General features: G+C 39.5%; 2 protein-coding genes across 4 annotated transcripts in view; both read left to right on the top strand.

Moving 5' to 3' along the window:
• Positions 1 to 24,339, top strand: part of LOC102004372 (intelectin-1a) — a gene marked incomplete at its 5' end in the record, with an annotated part of 59,265 nt that overhangs the window by 16,746 nt on the left and 18,180 nt on the right.
• Positions 6,072 to 15,302, top strand: LOC102022485 (intelectin-1a-like). Of its 3 annotated transcripts, none has more exons than XM_013522494.1 (8): positions 6,072 to 6,226; positions 8,874 to 8,937; positions 9,642 to 9,740; positions 10,628 to 10,875; positions 11,198 to 11,356; positions 11,844 to 11,964; positions 13,174 to 13,277; positions 15,026 to 15,302. In XM_013522494.1, exons 2-8 carry the CDS (start codon positions 8,874 to 8,876, stop codon positions 15,176 to 15,178), a joined length of 948 nt encoding a protein of 315 aa, XP_013377948.1. In that variant the 5' UTR covers positions 6,072 to 6,226; the 3' UTR covers positions 15,179 to 15,302. The 3 variants fall into 3 exon arrangements, with proteins under 3 accessions (XP_013377948.1, XP_005400281.1, XP_005400280.1); XM_005400224.2 differs by lacking the exon at positions 6,072 to 6,226 and adding an exon at positions 8,567 to 8,677; XM_005400223.2 differs by lacking the exon at positions 6,072 to 6,226 and adding an exon at positions 8,630 to 8,734.

The following is a 24,339-nucleotide window of genomic DNA, read 5'->3' as shown; positions in this document are numbered from 1 at the left end:
AGTGTCTCCAGAACTATGTTGAATAGGAATGGTGACAGTGGATATCCTTGTCTTGTTCCTGGTTTGAAGGTGAAAGCTTTCAGTTTTTGTCCATTTAGTATGATGTTGGCTGTTGGTTTGTCATAAATGGCTTTGATCAGATTGAGGTAAAGTTCATCTATGCCAATTTTCTGTAGGGTTTTTTATCATGAATAAATGTTGGAATTTATCAAAAGCTTTTTCTGCATCTATTGAGATGATCATATGATTCTTGTCTTTAGCTGTGTGTATATGGTGTATTATATTGACTGATTTGCATATTTTGAACCATTCTGCATTCCTGGGCTGAATCTCAGTTGGTCATGGCTATTTTATGTTCTTGACAATTTCCTGCATTCTATTAGCTAGTATTTTATTGAGAATTTTTGTGTCTATATTCATTAGGAAGATTGGCCTATAGTTCTCTTTTTTTGTTAGTTCTTCTTCAGGTTTTGGTATCAGGATAATACTTGCCTCCAGGAATGAGTTTGGGAGAATTGCTTCCCTTTCTATTTTTTAAAGAGTTTGAGAAGAATTGGTGTTAAATCTTCTCTAAATTTCTTGTAGTATTGAGCAGTGAATCCATCAGGACCTGGGCTTCTTTTTATTGGTAAGTTTTTTATTATATTTTCAATTTCATTGGCTGATACTGGGTTATTGAAGATTTTTATATCTTCTTGATTCAACTTTGGTAATTCACATGTATTTAGAAATCTTTCCATTTCTTCCCATTTTCCATCTGATGAGAGTAAAGATTTTTAGGAGACACTGATGATCTTCTGAATTTCTTCAGGATGGGTAGTGATTTCACCCCTATCATTCCTTATTGCATGGATTTCAGTTTCCTCTTTCCTTTTTTTGATAAGGTTGGCTAGGGGTTTATCAATTTTATTTATTTTTTCAGAGAACCAACTCTTTGATTCATTAATTCTTTGTATTGTTTTCTTAGTCTCAATTGCATTAATTTCTGCTCTGATCTTTATAATTTCCTGCCTTCTTTGGGATTAACCTGCACTTCTTCCTCTAGAAGTTAGAGGTGCAACATAATGTTGTTTATTTGTGTTCATTTTGTTTTCCTGATACAGGAATCCACTGCTATAAATTTCTCTTTGAGGACTTCTTTCATTGCATCCCACAGATTCTAGCAGTTTGTATGTGCATTTTTCTTTGATTGTAAATACTGTTTAATTTCTACCTTAATTTCTTCTGTGACCTGTTGGCTGTTCAGGAGGGTGTTAATCAATTTCCATGTGTTTATGGAGCGTTTGCAATTTATCTTATTATTTATTTCCACTTTCCTTGCACTATGGTCTTATAATATGCATAGGATAATTTCAATTCCTTTACATTTACTTAAGCATGTTCTATGCACTAGCATGTAGTCTATTTTAGAGAATGACACATGTGCTGCTGAGAAGAATGTGTATTCTAATGTTGTTGGGTGGAATAGTCCATAAAGGTCTACTAAATTCATTTGTTCACATGTTTCATTTAGTTCTGTTATTTCTTTGCTAATTTTTTGTGTAGTTGATCTTTGTGACAATGGGGTGTTAAAACCCCCTGTTACAATTGTGTTATTACTTATTTGATTTTTCACATCTGCTAAGATTTGCCTTATATGATTGGTTTCTCTTATATTTGATGCATATATATTCATGATTGTTATCTCTTCCTCTTGCAGTTTTCCCTTAAGAAGAATATAGTGACCTTCTTTATCTCTTTTAATCATTGTTGGTTTGATGTTCACCTTTTTTGCAAACAGAATAGCTGCTCCTGCTTTTTTCTGGGTTCCTGTCACATGGAGTATTGTTTTCCATCCTTTGACTTTCAGTCCATGGGATTTACTTCTGAGTTAAATGCATTTTTCATATGCAGCATATTGTTGGATTTTGTTATTTTGATCTATTTTGCCAGTCTATTTCTTTTGATTGGTGAATTGAGGCCATTTGTATTAATAGTTATTCATGATATGTCTTAACTTATCCTTGTCATGTTATTTTCCCACTATTGGTTCTGTACTTTTCCCCTGTTTAATTTATTACCTTACTTGGTAGTTCTTTTTTATTGTTGGTCTTGAGATTGTGGTCATTTTTATGTCTTTGTAGAGTATCTTTCAGCAGTCTTTTTAGGATTGGTTTGGTGCTCATGAATTTCTTCAGCTGATCTTTGTCATGGAAGTATCTTATTTCACCATCAATTTTGAAAGACAGCTTTGCAGGGTACAGCAGTATGAGTTGGAAGTTGTTTTCTTTTAGGACGTGAAATACTTCACTCCCAGCTCTTCTTGTCTTGATGGTCTGTATTGAGAAGTTTGCCATGATTCTGATGAGTTTTCCTTCATAGGTAATATGTTTCTTTTCTCTGACAGCTTTTAATATCCTGTTCTTTTGCTCAATTTCTGGAATCTTGATTATTATATGTCTGAGTGTAGATTTATTTTGGTTATGGCTAATTGGGGTTCTATGTGTCTCACTTATGTGTATATAAGTTTCTTGTCCCATGCTTGGGAAATTTTCTGCTATTACTGGTGCAAATAGTCTTTTTATGTCATTCATGTTGTCTCCTGCTCTCTCTTCAACATCTATCAGCCTTATATTGTTTTTCTTTGCCTCATCTTGCAGCTGTTGAGTTGTTATTTGCTGTTCCTTTGTTATTTTTAAGAGATCTTTTCTTTCATGATCACTTGCTGCAATGCTGTCTTAAAGGTCTGAGAGTCTATCTTCCATTTCATTCAAGCAGTTCTTCCAGCTTTCAATGGAATTTTTCATTTCCTGAATGTCTCCTTGAATCTGTATCATGCATTCTAATTCTTTCCTATACTGTTCATTCAAGGTTTCCATCATTTTTCTGTGCTCCTCTATTTTTTTTTATCTATGTCTCCTTCTGATATGCTGAGCAATTCTCTCATTATGTATGGTTATCATTTGTTTTTTTACCTGACCAATTATTTCTGACCTGATTTCCTCTATATCCTGATGTAGTGGGTTCTTTACTTCAGTTGCTATAATTTCAGAGATTTCAGATATGTGACTTCCGTGTTCTTCCATGTTGATGTTTCCTGGACTTGTTCTGGGTGAGATTGGCTGAGATTGCATTTTGCTTCTTTTTGTTGTTTTCAAATCTCCCTCGGTTTCTGGGGATTCAGGTTTGTTCCTGAGATGGTGGCAGGGGATGGATCCAGAGGACCTGGGCCCTGAGACAGCTCACTGAGACCGCTTGAGTCCAAGTCCTCTCCCATGGTGGCAGTGGGGGTGGGACCAGATGATATGGGCTCCTAACCAGCTCACTCAGGCTTCCCAATTCCAAGGCCCCTCCCACAGTCTCTATCTGTCTTTGCAAGTGTCTCAGTCCTGTCCCTCATTGCTGGGACAAAGTACTCAACACTTGCTACTTAAGGGAGGAAAGTTTTATTTTGGTCTATATTTGAGTCCATCCTGGGTCACTCCAAAGAAGAAAGATTATGAGAGAAGGGCACGGTGAAGGAAAAGTTGGTTACCTCAGGACATCCAGGAAGCAGTGCACAAAAGGAGGAGCAAGGGAGGTAGATATGTCTTTCCATTGACCTGCCTCTTTCAACCAAACTCCACCTCCTAATGGCAAAACATTGATACTACCCGCCTAACCAAACACCTTCCAAAGGCCCTGCCCCCAAGTGTATGGGGAACATTTAAACCTCAACAACAGGTGAGGTGTATTTCTGCAAGGCAACGTATAGTTAAATTTTATTTTTTGGTGCAATCTCTCAGTCTGTGTTTTATACTTGGAGAATTAAGGTCATTTATTTTAAGTGTTACTATGGAAATATATGTCATTTTGTATTTTTCCCATTTTTTATCCATTACTGGTTCTTATTTGTTTATTCTTTTCCTTGCTGTTGTTGTGTTCATTGTTTTCTTCCTCTAAGTTTAGGATTCTATTAAGAAACTTTTGCAAGATTGTCTTTGCCATCATGAAATTCCCTAGTTTACACTTATCTTGAAAGGTCTTAATATTTCCCTCAATTCCAACTACTAGCCTTGCAGGGTATAGTAATGTAGGTCAGTAATTATTTTCTTTCAGGGTTTGGAAAACATTGTCTAAAAATCCTCCTAGCCTTTAGAATTTTTGTTGAGAATTGTGTTATTTGGTTTGTTATTTGTTGCCATATTGGTTTGCCATCATAAGTCATTTGGCACTTCACTCTAAAAGTTTTTACTGTTTTATATTTGTTCTGAATTATTGGCAATTCAGTATGGTAGGTTATAGAGAGGTTCTTTATACTAATGTGTATTAGGGATCTAAATGCCTTTAGTATGTGGGCATTGATCTCATTCCCTAGACTTAGGAAATCTCAGTGATAGATTTTCTATGCTATTCTTCTCTATGTCTTCACCTTCTCTGATGCCAATAATTCTTAAATTTGTTGTTTTTAGAGTTGTTCTAGGTTCTTGACTGTTACTTTCATGCGTTGTGATTCTTTTTTCTCTGCTACTGTCTGAATATTCTACTCTACCCACCTTGTTTTGAAGCCCTGATGTTCTTTCTTTTGTTTCTTCAAGCCAATTATGGATACTTTCAATTGAGACTTTTATTTGACTAATGGAACTTTTAATTTCTAGGACTTTGGTTTGGTGCATTTTCAGAATCTTTCTCTTTACTGAAATGGTCTTTTGTATCTTGCATTATCTTAATTCCTCCAGCTGCTTATTCATATTATTTGTCTCACTAATCATTTCAACTATTAGTTTTTAAAATTCTTTGTCTGGAATTTCATCCACTTTAGTACATGCGAGATTAATTTTAGGGAATTATGAATTTTTGAAGAGATCTTATTTCTTTGTTTTCTCAATTCTTGTGTTTTTGTGTTGAGGCCTGAAGATCAGTTGTGATGGATATCTTTAACACTATGATGTGAAGATCTTCAAAGTATCAGTGTCAGTGCCTAGAACCACCTTTTAAGGGAAACACAACTACCACTAGCATCAACATATAAAGAATCAACCACATATTGCAAGCGCAAGGTCGTGAGTTTGGTTCCTGGTACCGGAGAAAAACAAAACAAAACAAAACAAACACAAACAAACAAACAAACAAAAGAATCAACCACATATTAACGTGGAATTTAAAATTTGTTTTGAAAGCTCTCTACTATTTAACTAATCCAGAAAAAAACCAGAGAGTAAAAATGTGGAATAAAATATTGAAAGGCTTAAATGATAATATTCACAGACAAATGAAAGGGAAGGAGCAAGGAGAGATATGAGAGGGTCTGAGAGAAAAGAAAGAAAGGAAGTGTGTAGACATGAAAAGTGAGAGAAGAGACAGGGACACTGAATTCAATTAATGAATAACAAAGAAACAAAGTTAGAAAACTATGAAACAATGATGTGAGAAAACATGACCAAAGAAGGTAGAAAACTGTGGAAGCCAAATCAGTAATTTATAATCACACAGAGAAAGTCCAATATTTTCTTTACAGGGGATATGCATACGGGAAACAATTCTTAGACTTCTTTTGTCAGACACTGCGTCATGTAAAGAAGGCTTCATGTAAGGAAATCTTTTTCAGTCTTAGATTTTATCAAAAGAGAAACCCTTTAGGATAGTGTGGAATGTGAGCTCTCCCCTCCTATGGTAATGAATGGATGCTATGGCAGGATCTCCAGGAGCAGGACTGGATCATACTCAATAGCTTAATTTTTAACATCTGATTTTGAGGGCACAGGAAGAATTTGACTTGTCCATTAAGCTTCTCACTTACATAGTCTGTGGGCAGGGATGAATTGTGGGTCCAAGTTTTATGGATCACTAAGCTTTTCTTCTGGGAGGTTTTGTTGGTCAGTGTTTGTGCTGCCATTTTTACCTCTAATTAGGATGGAGGCCCTCCAGAAGTGTGAGAAAATAAACTTGTATTGTTTAGACCACCCAGTCTGTGGTATTTTTTATGGAAACTCTATTAATCCAATTGAGGCATCTCTGGCCAATGAGAAACATGCAAGAGGAAACAGGGAAAGCTTGCTCTCTCCTGAAAGGGAGCCATAGGAAGATATTATTCCTCTCTCTCCTACTTTAAGGCTATGCCCAGAACACCAGTAGCTGCCCGGAATTCAGTGGTAGGATGTAACCAGGATGGAGATACTAAAATAGCCTAAGGTCTTGATGACATCTGGAAGCTGCTGGGCAAACCAAGCCTGGAGTCTGCCTTCTTCAGGATTTCTTCCTGCAGGAGGTGATGTTTACTTTTTGTTTAAGCCATTTTGAGATAGGTTTTCTATTATTCATAGCTGAATGCATGCTAACATGTTAACTAAATAAGTGTGAAGAGCAGTGGGCTTTGGAGGGGGTAGCACAGGAAACAGATTCCAGAGGAAATAGGAGATAGAATCAACCGGACACAGTCCCTGATTGGAGGCTTGTGGTGAGAAGAAGTGATGTCCCTCAAATAAATCTACCATTCCTAGACTCTTAGGTGCAGTCAATTGTAGACTGCTGTGATTTATGTGCCACTAAGGGTATAAGGTGTATGACAGAAGATGTCAAAATATGAAAAATATATCTTGATATCAGTGAAACAAAGCACAAAAGAAATATATAGCTTTCTCTTTTTGTGTGTGCAGGATTTATGGTTACATTGAACAAGAAATAAAGTATGCATTTGAGTTGCCTATTTTTTAAACAGGAGGCCTTGGAACACTGACTCTGGTAGCCAGCTGGGCTTCTCTTTATACATTTACAATTCTTAGAGAAAAATTGTGAGCAGTCTCCATATGGTAAGATGTGTGGCATGGCAGCAGCCCTTCCAGTTCCTCAATATTGTGGACCAAGAATTTTTGGAAGCCACTAGGCACCACGTCCTATGTTGCTCCCATAACTAATGTTGGGCATCAAGAATTGGCCCTTGAGCTGGGTGTGGTGGCACATACCTGTAATCCCAGCATTCAGGAGGCTGAGGCAGGAGGATCGTTGTGAGTTTGAGGCCAGCCTGGGCTACAAAGTGAGCTCAAGGCCAGCCTGAACTGCATAGTGAGACCCTTCCTCAAAAAAGACAATAAAAAAAAAAAAAAGAAAGAAAGAATTGGCCCTTGAATCTTCACCATACTCAATTGTCAATATTTGTGGAACTCTGGGAGTTATGCTTCTCAGCTGACCAATGCATGGTAAACTTCTTAGTCCCTTTTTGGATGACCTTGATCTTCATGAGAGGTCAGATGGCAGCCCCAAGGCTGAGTTTGAGATAGTGCCACCACCATAGAGAGCAGTAAGTAGAAGAAAGAGACCAAAGTATATATTTCTGTGGAGCTTTACTTCATGGCTGCTGTTTTATTTTATTCTATACATGTATCTGAGTATTTTGTGTAAATCACTACATTGAATCTGCAAAGATAGACAATGACCAAGAAGATACTCATGATCTTTTCCTAAGGGTTGTGAGATCATCAATACTGAAATAATGATAGCTGGGTGGGCTCACAAATGTCTGTAATCCCAGTGCTCAGAAGGTTGAGGCAGGAGGACTGTTGTGAATTTGAGCTGGCCTGGGCTGCATAGTGAGCTCAAGTTCAGCCTAAACTACATAGTAAGACCCTGTCTCACCTCTAAAAAACACCACAGTGATGTTTAGTAATGGAGTATTGCTGAGGGGAGGCTGATCAATTTTATTACAGCTGAAAGTGGAAGGGGAAATTTGAGAACTGCAGAATGACATAAGAACAGGAACGATATCCAGGTTTGGAGCATCAGCTGAGTTTGAACTGACTTATTCCCAAATGCGGTGGTTAGTTTGTGTAGAATGAGAAAGCTAATAGCAAAGTAGTGTGTTCTTGTATGAAACTGAATTTATTCAAGCTAAAGATTTAGATGTATTCTGAATCTGTATTTGATGTTGTTTTCATTTTTTGTTTTCTTTTGAGCAGAGGAGAAAGCCAGAGTGCAACAGTGCAAGAAAGCCACCTGCGTCTTTATTGTATAGTTCTTATACAGTCTGTTATCTCATATTTACACTCTTGTAGAGTGCTGTAACTAGCGCATGCATATTTACCTGGGTTAAGTCATGATTACACAACTGTATCCCACTGTGAACCTGTGCTAGACAAGCAGGGCAATGCCCTCATGTGTCCTTAGATGCCCCTGAGCTTTGAAGCAGTCTGAGTGGCTCCCCACATCCTACCCCCTCAAAGGTCCAGGGTGCATAAATGTGACATTCTATATGTGACATGGCACAAGTACTTGTAGTTAACAAATCAAGATCTATTTTGTTGTTAAAACTACCTTTTGCTATGGAATGATGAGGATAGTGTATATAGGTACATTTTTCAAAAGTTTTAACTTTACAGGAAAGACAGGCAAAAACAAACAAAACAAACAAACAAGCAAATACTCAACAATCAACATGAACGTTTATTAGTCTGCTCATCTTTTTTTTATGTTTGTTGCTTAGATAATAGGTCCATGAAATCCACAAATCAGGAAACAGTGCTAGTAAAAGAGCTTTCAACTCTGGCCTTTGCAGTCTGCTAATTCTGTTAATCATTAGTAACTTAAAAAATTTCCCCTTTAGATATCAGAAGTCTCATTGCCACTGGGTATTTCTCCATAAAGTGCAAGGCCTCACCCCCTGTCAGGAGTCTCTAGAGGAAGTGCGCAGACTCCATTCAGCTGGAAATTCTCAGCTTTGTGCTTGGTGAGGAGAAAAGAGGGCTGGTATCTGGATCATAGGAGAAGATTAATTTCAGCTCAAGTATGTTCTAGGTCCCAGAGATGTTTAGAGTTTAAAAAAAGACACAGGGCTTTTGTGTCTTTGTAGCACTAGATAAGAGTAGGGCTGTGGGAATAGAGAAGATGGTCAGGATAGTGACCCTTATCTTGCTTTTCTTTAGATGGCAATGGTCAGGATCAGTATCCCGCTGATTCTCATGGTGGCCACTGGGGGATGCAGCACAGGTGAGTCTCCTCCCAGGAGCCCTGTCCTCCCTCTTACCAGTTGTGTTGGGAGAAAACAAGTAGGCTGAGTTATTACCAGGGTCTTGGTCATTTCTAGGACAGAGACAATGTCTTTGAGATGCACAGAGGCACACTGGATGCAGGGTGACTGCAGATTTCTGGCCTCTTGAGGGGTTTGATGTGTACCAGGGAGGGTGTTGCTAAGGCCTGTCCTGGTTCCATGCTGTATGACTTGATGTAGCCCTGAGGAGACTCTGGCAGGAACTGTATATCCTCCCGACCATTCACCACTCCTGTGGCTGTGGCCTTGGGGCTTGTATTGCAATTGCAGGGTTTTGCTTTCTGCCCAGGGAATGTTCTATTCCCGGGTGTACACCAAGAACAAAATGGCATTTCACAATCTGTTTTCTCTTCTTTGTTATTTTAAAAAACATTTTTCTAAATATTTCACTTGATCTCCACAAAAGTGATAATTATTAGCTCCTTTTTAGGCATGAGGAAACTGAGCCTCAGATATGGTAAGCTGGGATACTTGACCTGTAAGTGTTCAGCTACTTGGCCTTATGTGTTGAATGGAGAGGACACTGGCCGTCTCAGGGGCTTTCAACCCAGGCAGCAGAGGAATGAGTGTGAGATTGGTGATGAGGGGAGGCTGGGTTTTCTGTCAAAGCAGCTGTGAGAACAAAAATCTGCATTTTCTCTAGCTGTGGCCGATATTGATCCTGAGAAAGAGACCTGTTCTTGGTCTCCATCTCTGCCCCGAAGCTGTGAGGAAATCAAAGAGAGGTGTCATGACTCCCATGGTGAGTGGTGATGCTTATAAATAGAGCCCAGCCAGGCATTCAGACTTTGTCTTCTGAGAGGTTTGTTTACTTTTTAAAAATATCGTAAAATATTATCCTTTTGAATAAAGTTTTCTGTTTTAACAGGGTTTCATTTTGTGTGCATTTCAGTGGCATAAATTACATTCACAGTGTTGTGCAACTATCATCACTGTGCATCTCTAGGAATTTATTACCTCAGATACAAACTCTGTGGCCATCACGCAGTGAAGCTAGTCTTCCTTCCTCCTGCCCCTGGGTAACTGCTATTCTACCTTCTGTTTCCGAGAGTTTGCCTATTCTAGTTCCCTCATGTAGGTAGAATCATAATGTATTTGACCCTTTGTGTTTTTCTAAGCTCACTTTGCATAATGTTTTCAAGGTTTAGCAATGTTTTAACATACATAATTTATTCCTTTTTCTCATATATATAGTACATCAATAAATATGTACTATCTATAATTTGTATACACACACCAGGCTTTTTCAGTCAATCACCTGTTTAGGAATGCATGGGGTCATGTCTACTTTTTGAGTCTTGTGACCGGTACTTCAATGAACATTAGTGTACAAATATGTTGGGGTTTAGGCTTCTAGTTCTTTCAGATATATACTAGTAATGGAATTGCTGAGTCATTGATAAATTTATGTTTAACTTTATAGGAAATGTCCCTGGTAGTGTCAATAATTCTGTTGTAGGTCAGTCATCAAGGCAGTCTTCTGAACTGAAGGGGAATCCGGTAGCCATAGGACCCATATTGGTAGAATCAGGAGAGGAGCCTTTAGGGAGTTTTCTAGTTCCTATAGCTGTTTTGGATACTGGGCTGAAATGGACAATGAGCCCTCAGACGGGCTGGTGTTCTCTACAGATGGCCTGTACTTCCTCCGCACCAAAAATGGTGTCATCTACCAGACCTTCTGTGACATGACCACTGCGGGTGGCGGCTGGACCCTGGTGGCCAGTGTGCACGAGAACAACATGTATGGGAAGTGCACGCTGGGCGATCGCTGGTCCAGTCAGCAGGGCAACAGAGCCGACTACCCCGAGGGTGATGGCAACTGGGCCAACTACAACACGTTTGGGTCTGCAGAGGCGGCTATAAGTGATGACTACAAGGTTAGTGGCCTCTTGCCACTACTGTGGGAAGGGCGGGTGTTGGGTGTAGCTGGGCCACAAGCAGGCAGAAGAGAGGGTTGAAAGGTGGCTGTGGTGCTAGGGTAGAGTAGTTGGGCAAAACACATGCCTCGAAACCCTCCTTCATCTCATCAAAGCCTTGAGCGATCTGGGTGGTGGTGTTAAAAATGGGGTCTGGGTGCAGCTAGCCATCTCCCATTTGAATCCCAGAGCTGTCAGCTTAGTCAAGTGAGGGAGATCACTGTGTGTATCTTTACTTTTGTGGGTCCTGCACTGTTCAGGCTCAGTGTGGGTTGCTTTTCAGAACCCTGGCTACTATGATATCCAGGCCCAGAACTTGGGCATCTGGCATGTGCCCAACAATAGCCCCATGGAGAACTGGAGGAACAGCTCCCTGCTGAGATACCGCACCCAAACTGGCTTCTTCCAGCATGTGGGACACAATCTGTTTGGCCTCTACCAGGTACACAGGGCTGCTGGCTGTGCTGATTTCTGTGGGTCTAGAGAGCAGCAGGTGCTTGAGATTGTGCTGAAGAATCTCTCTTCCATGTTCCCTGCACCTTAGTTTGCAGATGGCTTCTGTCCTGCTTCTCTCAGAAACCTTGACCAGGAAGGGAAGAGACTTATTTGAAGTAAGATTTGGGGTAGAAAGACAGAGAATGAGAGAGGGAGTTTCAGGAGAGGAGAAGAGAGAGAAGTAGGGAAGGGAGAGAGAGAGAGAAGGGGAGAAAGAGAGAGAGCGAGGGAGGGAGAGAGGGAAGGTAGAGAGAAAGAGAATGCAGTTTCAAGGTCTTTTGGAGGAGCAGAGCCAGAGGGAATGATTCTTATGTTGGCTGGTTTTGAAGTAGTCTCTGTTATTGAGAAAAGACTGTTTTTCCCTGTTTGAATGGCAACATCCTGTGAGAGCCAACCCTATTGTCCTGACTCAATGCCTTCTTCATTTCCCATAGAAATATCCAGTGAAATATGGAGCAGGAAAATGTTCGACTGACAATGGGCCTGCAATACCGGTGGTCTATGACTTTGGCGATGCTCAGAAGACGGCAGCCTATTACTCCCCCAATGGCCGCAGTGAGTCCTCAGTGCTCCTCTGAAATCTTTGTAGGAAAGATGATAAATTCAGTTACTACAGGTAGCAGATATCTGTCACTTACTGCAGCCTGGTTCTCCTCTACAAATATTCTATGTACAATATTGTCTCACTTAATCTGCACAGCAACCTTTGACGCCTGAACCAGTATTGATTCCTTAGTACATATTAGGAAACAAGTAGGGAGTGGCTTAGGAATTTATATTATTTCAAAGGCACACCGGGGTTAGGAAGAGAATTTGGACTGGAGAAATTTGCCTCCAGACTCTGCTCCTAGCAACCCTATTACCAGTCCTTCAGTAAGTTGTTAGGAACAGGCCAGGCCTACGTGCACAGGACAGAACAATGCTGAGACAATTATATTTCTACTGTGAGCGGTAACTATAAGTTTGTTAAATGTGAATCTAAGTTAAGCATCATATCCATCCTAGAGGCTGAGCCTGTGCTATAAAATGCACAGCTGTTATTGTGTACATCTGGGCTTTGAGACTTTAAAGTGAAAGAAAACAAGAAAGGCGTGAAGAGCATCAGTGTGTGTGGGAGTCAGTGGACTCTTGGTGGTCCCTGGGAGAAAATGGTAAGAGAATTTAGAAAATAAAGACAAGAGACTATAGCCGGGGTCAGGTGGAGTTACCTGTTGCCCGATGAGCAAGAAGACTGACCTCAACAGTAGGGGGCGTTTATTTTATACACTTGCAGAGTAGTGTCATGAGAGATAATGTTGCCTAGCGACTGACCACTGTAATTGTCCAAGCAGGATTCCTTTTTCAATACTGAGGTAGCTTGACTGTCTGAGGCACTCTGGCTCTGTCCGCCCTCACATATATGACCAACAACCAACTCCAGCGGCTCCCAACAGTGTGAGTGCACTTGCCAATTTCTGTGATGTGCCCGTAGTGATGCTAGTGGTGATTTTCTTGCATTGTTGAGTTTGTCTTTCTACCAGCCACTGCCAGTGCAGTGGCACCTTGTAAGGACCAGTTCTTGGGCTCTGGGGTATGGCAAGGTCCCTCTTGGCTAGGCTTGGGCTTGGCATAAATCATTCGCTGGGCACAGTGGTTTTGGCTCCACTGGTGCAGGTGAAGTGTTGGGCTGGAACCTGGATCTGGCATAGACAGTTTCTGACCTGGCCCATGGGAAGCTATTTCCACTATCTTCCTTGAATTTTGTTTCCTCTTTCTTGTTTCCAGATGAATTCACTGCAGGATATGTCCAATTCAGAGTATTTAATAATGAGAGAGCAGCGAATGCCTTGTGTGCTGGAATAAAGGTCACCGGGTGTAACACCGAAGTTGTGAGTTTTTGTGGTCACCAAAGGGACTTTTGGCAATGCTGTGTTTGTCATTGTGTGTGTGTGTGTGTGTGTGTGTGTGTGGGTAGTGTGGTTTTCCCTTGTATTCCCCTGGCTCTTGGGGATGAGAGGCATAGATCTCTCTGTCCAGGTAGAGACATTCTGCCTTTTTGAGGACCAAAATGAAGGACTGAGGTTCAAATCCTCCCTTGATATTTGCTCAGATTTTGTCATAAAAGATTTAGTTGCTTGTGGTTAGGTTGAGGCTTATGTTCAGGAACAGCATGTGAAACATTTTGGAGCTAAGACTGGCCAACACCCGGCCTTGTCATTCTCCACCCGAGGTTTCATTTTCAGAATAATATGTGGCATTCCCAGTCACATCCAGGGCTTCAATAAATGCACACTGTGGAGGGACCACGAGGAGAGTCCTGATATCTTTCAGTGGATCTCACCCAACCTACACTTGTCCCCCACCAGAGGACTTTGGCCTGAGGTCATCATGGGGACTGTCAGTGCAGGTGTACTCAGCTGTCACCTACAGCAACCCTGTGTCCCCCTAAGTCAGAGAAAATTAAACTCATGTTGGTTTTTTTCCCAGCCAATAAGTCTTTTGGCCAAGAGATGATGATGAGGGTGCTCTTGAGCTGTCCAGGCTGAGCATGCTCACTTGGGACCCAGCCATCCCCACCTTAACAGTCTGCAAAAAGTGTCCTGAACTACTGACAGGTGACCTTGAAGACCTTCTTTCATAGCTCAGCCATCAACTTGTCTCTTTCCCAGTTAGGATGAGGCAGCTTTGCTGTCAAGGAGGACCCTCCAGTCATAATGGAGAATGATGACTGGGGGGCACTGAGGGGACAGGTCTCTTTGTGACAACCTGTCTTCCCTGGCGTCTCTCAGCCATGGCCCAAAGCACGAGTAATGCAGTGTGCACGGGCACCACCCACTCTTTAGAAAAGCTTGCAGGGGTCAACTAACCTGTACTGTACAGCCACACAGAGTATGTGTTTTTGTCCATCGTCTAGCAGGATACTGACACAAAGATGGCATTACTATGTGAAGACTCTGAAGTATAATAGATATATAAACAAGGGGCCTTGGAAGGAGCTGAGTGTGAGTGCTCACCTCATATGTGTGAAGCCCTGGATTTGGTGTTCAGCAATCCCTCCAAAAACAAAACAAAACAAAACAAAACAAAACAAAACAAAACAAAACAGAAGCAACTAGGAGCTACAAAAGCATGTTACCATGCTGAGGGTAACAGAGCACTGGCTACAGAAAAGCTTAACTTGCAGGCTGATTCTTGAGAAATAGGTAGAAATCCTTGAGGTGTTGATGCAATTTGGGTTGAAAGAAGAGTATGTTCAAAGCCACTAGTGTTTCAGAAAGGATGTGATGTTGAGGGAGCTGCAGGGTGTTTTGCAGCCTTGGTGTACAGAGTGTAAGACCAAGAGAGTCCTTCCATCTTTAAGGAAGAGGGAGATGTGTGCCCTGGTAGGCAGCAGCACCTAAGGTATTCATGAAGAGTCTCAGCAGGGACACTGAGTATGAATGTTCAGAAAAGTGGAAAGAGAGTCAAGAGGAGACATGTTGGAAATAAAGCTAAAGTAAGAGAGGTTTTTATGGGTGTAATAGATGAAAACCACCAATGGAAATTCCCAATGTGGAACAAAGACATAGCCACTGAGTTATGTTTAGCTTCACTAGCTGATCTGTTATTACCTGTTCATCTCTTCCTCCTTTTGTAGCACTGCATTGGTGGAGGAGGTTACTTCCCCGAGGGCAATCCCATGCAATGTGGAGACTTCTCTGCCTTTGACTGGAATGGATATGGAACTCATATTGGATGGAGCAGTAGCCGGGAGATAACTGAGGCAGCTGTGCTTTTGTTCTATTGCTGACACCATCTTGCTAAGGGACCTGTCCATCTTTTCCCAGCTGCTAGGGCCTAGTGATGGATGCTAACTTGCCTAGTATGTAGAATGCCAGTGGCTGAGGAAAGGGAAATAAAGCATTTTTCTGGAAGACTTGGTGTTTCTATGAATTCTTTTCATGCAGGGGTGGGTGAAAAACTGAAGAATTTTCAGAAGAGTGCATATTGTGGAATGATTCTATGTCAACCTCTGTAGTGCTTGGAGTGGTAGAATTTAGCAATTCTGATAGAGGAAGATGTCAGCCCCACAGGACCCTCTGAGGAAGCCCCTTAAAATAGGAGAAGGAATAAAGGGCAGGGTGGAGGCATTTTATCTAACCCCTTCCTAACTCATCTCTGTGGACTAACAAGTAGAACCTGAATATTTTAAAGAAGATAATAGCAGTGCACCAAAGAAGAAATGGATTACCCACATTCATATTTGGTCCATTCATTTGTGGCTATGGCTTTTTTCTTATGGAAAAATGGCCCTGACAGGTGAATGATGATGACTTTTTAGTATCCAACCCTACTGGGCTTCCATCTTTAGAGGCTTGTTTCAAAGGAACCAAGTGGTGGAATAATCATCATGGTGTTGTTGGTACAGATGGGATGGACAAAGACATTAGTCTTGACACTTGACTAAATATTAGGCATTTTGTTGAGTTTTCCTCTAGAACAAATGTATCATTCTTTCAAATTTTTATTTTTCAATACATGATTACATTCATTGTGGGTAGTTGGTACATACATAACTCACAACTATGCCCCTTCTAGGTATTTTCTCAAAAGTGATAATGACATCATATCACAATGGAGTGTGCTTACCAATGTATATAGCAGCATAATTCATTATAGCTAAATATTGTAAATAGCCTATATGTCCATCAACAGATGAATGGATAAGGAAATGTGATATTTATGCACAAGGGAGTATCATCCTGCCATAAACAAAGAGAAATTTGAGTCATTTGTAGGTAGTGAGATGCTCCTCAAGAGGTAGTATTAAGCAAAGTAAATCAGATATATGAGCTTAACTATCACATGGCTTCACTGATATGAGGAACCCAAGGCATAAATAACTAATGAATAGAATAAAGGATAGATAATAGAAAACAGAGAGTTAGATCTCTTGCAAATGGGAAGGAGACCAAGAAATGGAGTAAGGGGTGAGGGAGGGGAAATGTTGGGTGCATAAAAATAATTAATATGTGTTAATTCCCATTCTGTAGGTTGTCACTTCATTCTCTTGCTTGTTTCCTTTTCTGTGCATATGCTTTTTAATTTAATATGACACCATTGTTTATTCTTGATGTCATTTCTTGTATAATTGATATTCTGTTCAGAAAGTCCTTGCTTATGCTTATGCCTATGCCCATGACTATGCCTATGCATATGCCTTCAAGAGTTTTACCTCTTGTATCATCCAGAAGATTAAGTGTTTCTATTTTAATATTATTATGGTTTATATCTAGTTGTGCCACCAAAACCTCATGCAGTCATAGGCGAGGCTTTTTGAGGTGGCTGGATCTAGTGTGTGTGATGCTCTTAATAAGGATGTGATGCTGGGATTAAAGGTTTCCCACTCTGGGTTTGGGATAAAAGGAAGGCAGGATTTCTGCTGCTTTCTGCTTTTGCTGCCTCCTGCCTTCCATGCTATGAACTATTGTTTCTCCTCTACGTGATGGCCCTGCCTTGGAGCCAGTGTTCTATGGACTGAAACCTCTACAAATTGTGAGCCAAATAAACCTTTCCTCCTTTAACTTGTAGGTGTCAGGTATTTTTGTCTCAGCAAGGGGAAAATAACTAAGATGGATTTTGGTATGAAAATGGGAGTTGTTGTGACTGTACCTGACCATGTGTTTCAGGAGTCTTTGGAACTGGATCGGGGGAAGAGTTTGGCAAGATTTGCAGATGCTGGCTGAAAAAGCAGCCCAGGAATGGAAGGTGTACTTGATGGGAGATTCTGCTCTCAGCTCAGAAGACCAGAATGCAGATATAAAAGCAGCCAGCAAAGACCAGGATTAGGAAATTTCAGTTAGAAGCAGGGACTGCATTGGTCTTTGGACTCCAGATTATGGGTGTTAAGCTTTAGCAGAAAATCTGTGTTTATTTTGCTTATGTCCAGACTTTGCCTGCAACTGAGATAAAGGCTGTTGAACTAATTAACCTAGCAGAAGAAATTTCAAGACTGTGTAATATAGAAGTGATCGGACCACTACTGTTAGGTGCTTTAGCCAGATTTATGTTGAGAATCAAGAGCAGAGAGCCCAGCAGAATGACTTCAAATGTTTTGAGTTTGAGCAGAAAGAATAACCAGTAAAGTTTCAGCCTATGAAAGATGGAACAGAAAAGAAACTGGTCACTGAAAAGACTAGCAACAAAAACTAGCAACTTGTCAGCAACTTGTAAAAACTAGCAACTTGTAACTTTACTAGCAACTTGTAAAAGCAAGTATTTTACTAGAGGAAATAGAAAAGATGGCCTGAAGACATTAAAAGAAGTGGCCAAATTCCCTTATTTGCAGCCTCAAAATTGCAAAGGTGAAAAAAGATTTTGCTTTGAGAATGAGCCCTGGAACTCCATGTTGCAGAAAGGCAACAGCCTAGGGACGTTGTTTTTGGGGCTGGGTTCACAGCACTAAGCAATCCAGGTACTCAAACCTTACAGGCAAGAAAGAAGTGAGCCTGTCTATTGCTCCAGCTGGCAGAAGACCCTGGAATTATCCCTGTGGTGCTGATTTTAGGGGCATACAGAATGCAAATGCTGTGGGGTCAGGAAGACTTCCACCCAGATTTCAGAAGGCTTGAGAGGCCAGGCAGTGTGCTCCTGTGAGGACAATTTGTGGAGCTGTGTGTGTGAAATTGAAGGTGCAGTGGAGATTCCAGAAGTTTGGAGAAGCCAAGAATGTGAATCATCTGAGGAAATTCACAAGGAGTGAGCAAAGCCAGCCCAAGAGAGGAATCACGAGAGCTACAACTACCAGCAATGCCATTGGGCAGAGTCAGTCAAGCCCTTTGGAGTTCACATCTTGCCACAGATGGGGTCAGATGCTGAACATGGAAGTATGGAACTTAATATTTGCCCTGCTGGTCTTTGGACTTGCTCTGGTCCCCTTCCTTTTTATTCCCTTCTTTGAATTTTTTGGGATGGGAATATTTATCTTGTGCCACTGTACATTGGAAGTGTTTAGTTATCTTTTCATTTGAGCTTGCTGCTAAGCATTTGCCTAAAATTTCAGAGGAGTCTTTGGATTTGGACTTTTCATCAATGCTGAAAATGTGAGACCTTTTACAACTTTTAGAGATTGACTAAATGCCTTTTTCAAAAAGGATATACATGAGTCTTTTGAGGGCCCAAGGTCGATTGTATGGTTTATATCTAATGTCTTCCCAAAGCCTCATGCACTCATAGGTGGGGATTTTTAGAGGTGGATGGATCTAAGATGCATGATGTTGGAACTAAAGTTGACCCACCCTGTGTGTGTAGGGTACCATCCAAAATAGTGGTAGCCTGGAAGGGGTAAAAGGAAGGCAGGGTTGCTGTTGCTGCTTCCTGCTTTTGCTGCCTCCTACCTTCCATGCCATGAACTATTGCTTTTGCTCCATGATATGCCTCTGCCATGTGGCCCTGCCTTGGGTCAGGAGACTATGGACCAAAGTCTTTTCTCCTTTAATTTGTGGGTTTCTGATATTTGATGCGTTTTGATTTTAGCTTACTACATAGTGAGAAGTATGGGTTTACATAAAATTTTCTGCACAAGTATAAGCAGTCTTCTCAGAAACATTTGTTAAAGAAGCTATGCTGTCTCCAATGTATGGGTTTTCTTTTTTGTTCTTTCCCAAGATCAGATCATATAATGCCTGGGGTTTTTCCTCTATTCTGTTCCATTGAAGCACATGTCTGTTTTTGAGCCAGTATTATGCTCTTTTTATCACTGTAGCTTTGTAATATAATTTGAAACCTGGAATTGTGATGCCTCCTGCTTTGCTCGTATTGCCCAGGATTACTTTTGCTATTCTGTGTTATGGTTCCATATGCCTTTTTGGGTCATTTTCTGCTGTTGGCATTTTGATTGGGATTGCATTAAGCCTGTATACCATTTTTGAAAGTATGGCCAGTTTATCATTTTTGATTTTGCCTATCCAGGAGCAAGTGAGAGTTTTCCATATTCTGCTGTCCTTTCTGATCCCCTTTTTCAGAGTACTATATATATATTTTTAGCGAGGTCATTCACTTCCTTTTTTAGGTGAATTTAGGTATTTGACTCTTCTTGAACCTTTGTGAACTGTACTATTTTCCTAACATCTTACTCAATGGATTCATTTTTGATATACAGAAAGGCTATTGATTTTTTTTGTTGATTAGCAGCCTACTACACTGCTGGATTTATGTATTAGCTCTAGGAGTGTTTGATGGAATTTTTTGTGTCTTCTATATGAAAGATTGCATCATCTGTGAATAAGAATTTTGAGGCTCAGAGTGGTGACTCATACATATAATCCCAGCACTTGGGAGGTTGAGGCAAGAGGATCGCCATGAGTTCAAGGCCAGCCTGAACTACAAAGTGAGACCCTGTCTCAAAAAAAGTTTGACTTCTTCCTTTCCTACATGTTTCCTTATTATTTCCTTCTCTTGCTTCATTGTCCTGGCTGAAGTTTTGAGCACTGTACTGAACAGGACTGCTGAGAATGGACATCCTTGTCTTGCTTCTGATTTGAGATCAAAAGCTTTAGGCTTTTCTTCATTTAACATGATGTTGGTAGTAGGTTTGTCATGAATGGCTTTTATTACATTGAAGAAAAGTCCTCCTATATCCATTTCCTTGTGGGTTTTTATCCTGAATGGATTTTCAATCCTGTCAAAGCTTTTCTTTGGCATCTATTGAAATAATCATATGATTTTGTCCAATGTATATGGGATATACATTACATTTATTGGTTTGTGTATATTGAACTATCCATGCCTCCCTGGGATGAAGCTTACCTGGTAGTGATGTATGAACTTTTAATTATTTGTTGCATCCTGTTTGCCAGTATCTTGTTGAAAGTTTGTCATGTATGTTTATTGAAGAGACTGCCTTGTAACTTTCTTTTTTAGTGGAGTCCTTGTTATAGCTATTCTCCTCAATGAGATTTTCTAGTTCCTGTGAATCTGGTCTGTCTAATAATAGCATACATGAAAGAACACTTTTAATTTTATTCAATAGATAGGCTGTTATGGTTTGTGTCTGAATGTTCCCCCAAAGCCTCATGCAGTCATGGGGCAGGCTTCTAGAGTTTAAAGATTGATTCATGGTCCAATGTTGGAATTATGGATGTGAGTGCTACACCTACCCTGGAGCAGATAGTTTGCATACAATGTAAGTGAGGGAAAGAGTCTTGCTCTTCCTGCCTGCTTCTCCTTTTTACTTACTGTTTTTGCTCTGTTCTTCCACCATGGACTGTTGCCCTCTGCCATGTGCCACTCTGCCTTGGAGCCAGCCGAATATGGACTGAAATCTCCACAAACTGTGAGCTAAATAAAACTTTCCTTCCTTATTTTTAGGTACTGGGTATTTTGTCTCAGCAGTCAGAGAAAAGTAACCAAGAGATAGGCTTCTCCCAAATCTTCTTAAACAAGTAAAGATCTTCTTAAACAAGTACTTCTCCCAAATCTTCTTAAAATTAAAGGTACTGAACATTAGTTCATATAATGAATAGTAAGAGATAATTTTTATATTTACTTCTATTAGAAAATCCTAATAATGTGATTTAGTTTGGTATATTGATACATGCTAATAACACGTTTTGAGTATTTTAATCCCAATTAGCCCTCTGTCTTGCCTTTATTTTCCCCCTCACTGAATTCTTCATGTCCAAATATATACCTTCCAGATTCTTGTCTTCTCTCTATGTCATTTTTTAGGTTGTTCCTATATTAAAAACTTGGGATATTTAACTTTCTGAGTCTGGCTTAGTTTATTTAATATGATGTTCTCCAGTTTTATCCCTTTTCTTTCAGATGATATGATTTAATTCTTCATTATGACTGACTAATATGCCATTGTGCATGTATATCACATTTTCTTTATCTATTGTTGGTCATTTAAGCTGTTTTTTGCAGCTTAGCTATTGTGAATTTTTCTGTTTTAAATATGGTAATACATGTATCTCTATAGTATGCTTTCTTTAATTCTTTTGACAGTATACCAAGAAATGGTACAGTTGGATCCAATGATATTTGTGTTTTCCATTATTTGTGACCTGTCCATACTGATTATTATAGTGGTTGCATGAATTTACATTCTACAAACAGTGCAGAATTTGTTTTCCTTCCATTGTATCTGGCATTCATTATTTTATTTATGATAGCCATTTTGGGTGGGGTGAAATGAAATATCAATATCATTTTTATTTTCATTTTTATGATGGTGAGAATTATTGAACATTATTTCATATATTTTTTGGCTGTTTGTTGATTCTTGGTATTATTTCCTGCTGTGTTGGGGTCCTATTCCCCAAGTCATTACACATATCTGTGACTTCCATTGTTTTCCATGTTTCCTAGCAGTTTTAAAATTTCAGTTTTTAAAAAAATCGTATGAGGGATTGAACTCAGGGTCTTTGCACTGAGCTACATCTCTATCCCTTTGCTATTTTAAAATTTTGTATCAGGTCTTGGTTACTTGCCAGGTTGCCCTCAGAACCTTATCTTATAATCCTCCTGCCTCAGGAGTGTATGCACCACCACCATGGCTAAATTTTCAGGTTTTGTAATAAAATCTTTGATCCATTTTGATGTGATTTTAGTGCAATATCAGAGAGGGATCTAGTTTTAAACTTTTGCATTGACCATTCAGTTTTCCTTACACTTTTTGTTAAAGAGATTGTCTTTTCTCTAACATGTTCTTGGCCTCAAGTGTCAAAAATCACATGGCTCTATGGGTTTGTTTCTTTTTATGTTGTTCTATTCCATTGGTCTACCTGTCTGCTATTTTGCCATGATCATGTTGTTTTGTTACTGTGGCTTTGTAGTATGGTTTGAAATCAGCTATTGTGATGCCTCTAGCATTACTGTTTTGTTCTGGACTGCTTTGGCTATTCTGGATATTCTGTGCTTCCATATGAATTGTAGGATTTTTTTCTAGTTCTGTAATGAATGTAATTGGCATTTTAACAACTTACCAATCCAACTATTGAAATGCAGAATGACCAAATATTGTACTTTTTCCATTAATTTTTATAGGATAATATGACAAGAAATATAAGAATGACAATTTTATAAAATTTATTCAGTATAAGATTCACCTGGTTGAGGTGCAGGATATATAGGTCAGTGGTACAAGCACCTGCCTGGCAAGCACAAGGTCCCGAGTTTCATTCCTAGTACAAAAAAAAAAAAAAAAAAAAAAAGAGCCACATCGTTGAAATGAATTCTTACCAAGTGAAACCTGGGATAGTCAGTACATAAACAAGCACACTGCCTGAGTGATGCATAGGATAAACTCTTAGTGTTTCATAGGGTGCCTTAGTTACTTCTCTGATTGCTGAGACAAAATACTTTTCACCTAAAGTTAAGGAGGAAAGATTTATTTCAGCTCATAGTTGTGGAGGTTTCTGTCCATCATTGGCTGGTTCCAAGGTAGAGTGATATAGAAGAGGGATAGCACAGAGGAGAAATAATCCATGGCATGGCAAACAGAAAGCAGGAGGGTAGAAGCAAGGAGCAATAGCAAGCATCCATCTTGCTTTTTCCTTTTAACATATCCAGGCTACTAATCATTGGCATAATACCACCCAGAACTGTGCTAATTCTCATCATTGAAGTAATTTAATACCACCCAGACTTAATCCCATTTTCACATGCTCCAGATCCAGGCAGTGCTAAAAAGCCCCACCTAAAGCACATGAAACTTTGGGGCAATATCCACATACAATCCATAACATAGGGATTTTGTTGAATCTGTAGGTTACCATTGATCATATGGCCATTTTAAGAATATTAGTTCTGCCCACCATTAACAAGGGAAAATGGAAATGGAATTGTAAGTAGAACTGATATACTGATTTTTATGGCTTAAAAATATGATCTATTTTGAAGAAAGTCCATGGGCTTCTAAAAAAAATGTGTATTCCGCTGTTTTGGGTGGAATAGTCTAGAGAGATTTACTGAGTCAATTTGGTATATAGTGTAGTTTAACTCTGATGTTACTTTGCTAATTTGTTTTTCTGGTTTACCTGTTGGTGAGAGTGTGATATTCAATTCTTCTATTATGATTATTTTGAGATCCATCTATATTTATGACTTTTATCTTTTGTTGAAGAATTGTTCCCTTTACCAAAACTTAGTGGTTTTTTTCTCTTTACTACTATTATGTGAAGATGTTCAAAGTATTAGTTTCAATTCCTAGAACCACCTTGTAAGGGAAACACAACTACCACTAGCATCAACATATAAAGAATCAACCACATATTAACATCAAATTTAAAATTTGTTTTAGAAGTTCTCTACTATTTAACTAACCCAGGGGGGAAAAAAAACAGATAATAATAATGTGGGATGAAAAATGGAAAGGTTTAGTGATAATATTAATATACAAATGAAAGGGAAGGAGTGAGGAGAGATATGTGAGGGTCTGAGAGAAAAGAAAGAAAGGAAGTGTGTAGACATGAAAAGTGAGAGAAGAGATAGGGACATTGAATTCAATTAATGAAATAACAAAGAAACAAAGTTAGAAAACTATGAAACAATGATTTGAGAAAGCACAACAGAAAAAGGTAGAACGCTATGGAAGCAAAATCAGTAATTTACAATCACATGCACAAAGGCCAATATTTTCTTTATAGGGGGGTATGCATAAGGGAAATAACTCTTAGACTTCTTTCGTTGGACACTGCTTCATGTAAGAGGGCTGTGGAAATCTTTTTCAGTGTCAGACTTTATTGAAATAGAAACCCTTTGAATTTGGGGAGGTTGATGTTTTTAAATTCTTTATATGTTCTAGATAGAAGACCTTTGTCTGAGGGACAGCTGGCTAAAATTTTTTCCCAATTTGTGGGCATTCTTTTACTTTGCTGGTGATTTCTTTAGATGTGCAAAAACTTTTTAGTAAGATGAGGTCCCAGTTGTTGATTCTTTGAAGTATTTCCCATGTGGTTTGGTTTTTGT

The sequence above is a fragment of the Chinchilla lanigera genome, unplaced genomic scaffold, assembly GCF_000276665.1.
Source record: "Chinchilla lanigera isolate Chin_1 unplaced genomic scaffold, ChiLan1.0 scaffold00067, whole genome shotgun sequence".
NCBI lineage: Eukaryota > Metazoa > Chordata > Mammalia > Rodentia > Chinchillidae > Chinchilla > Chinchilla lanigera.
The sequence above is the reverse complement of the archived record's forward strand: the minus strand, read 5'-3'. Positions and strand labels throughout refer to the sequence as shown.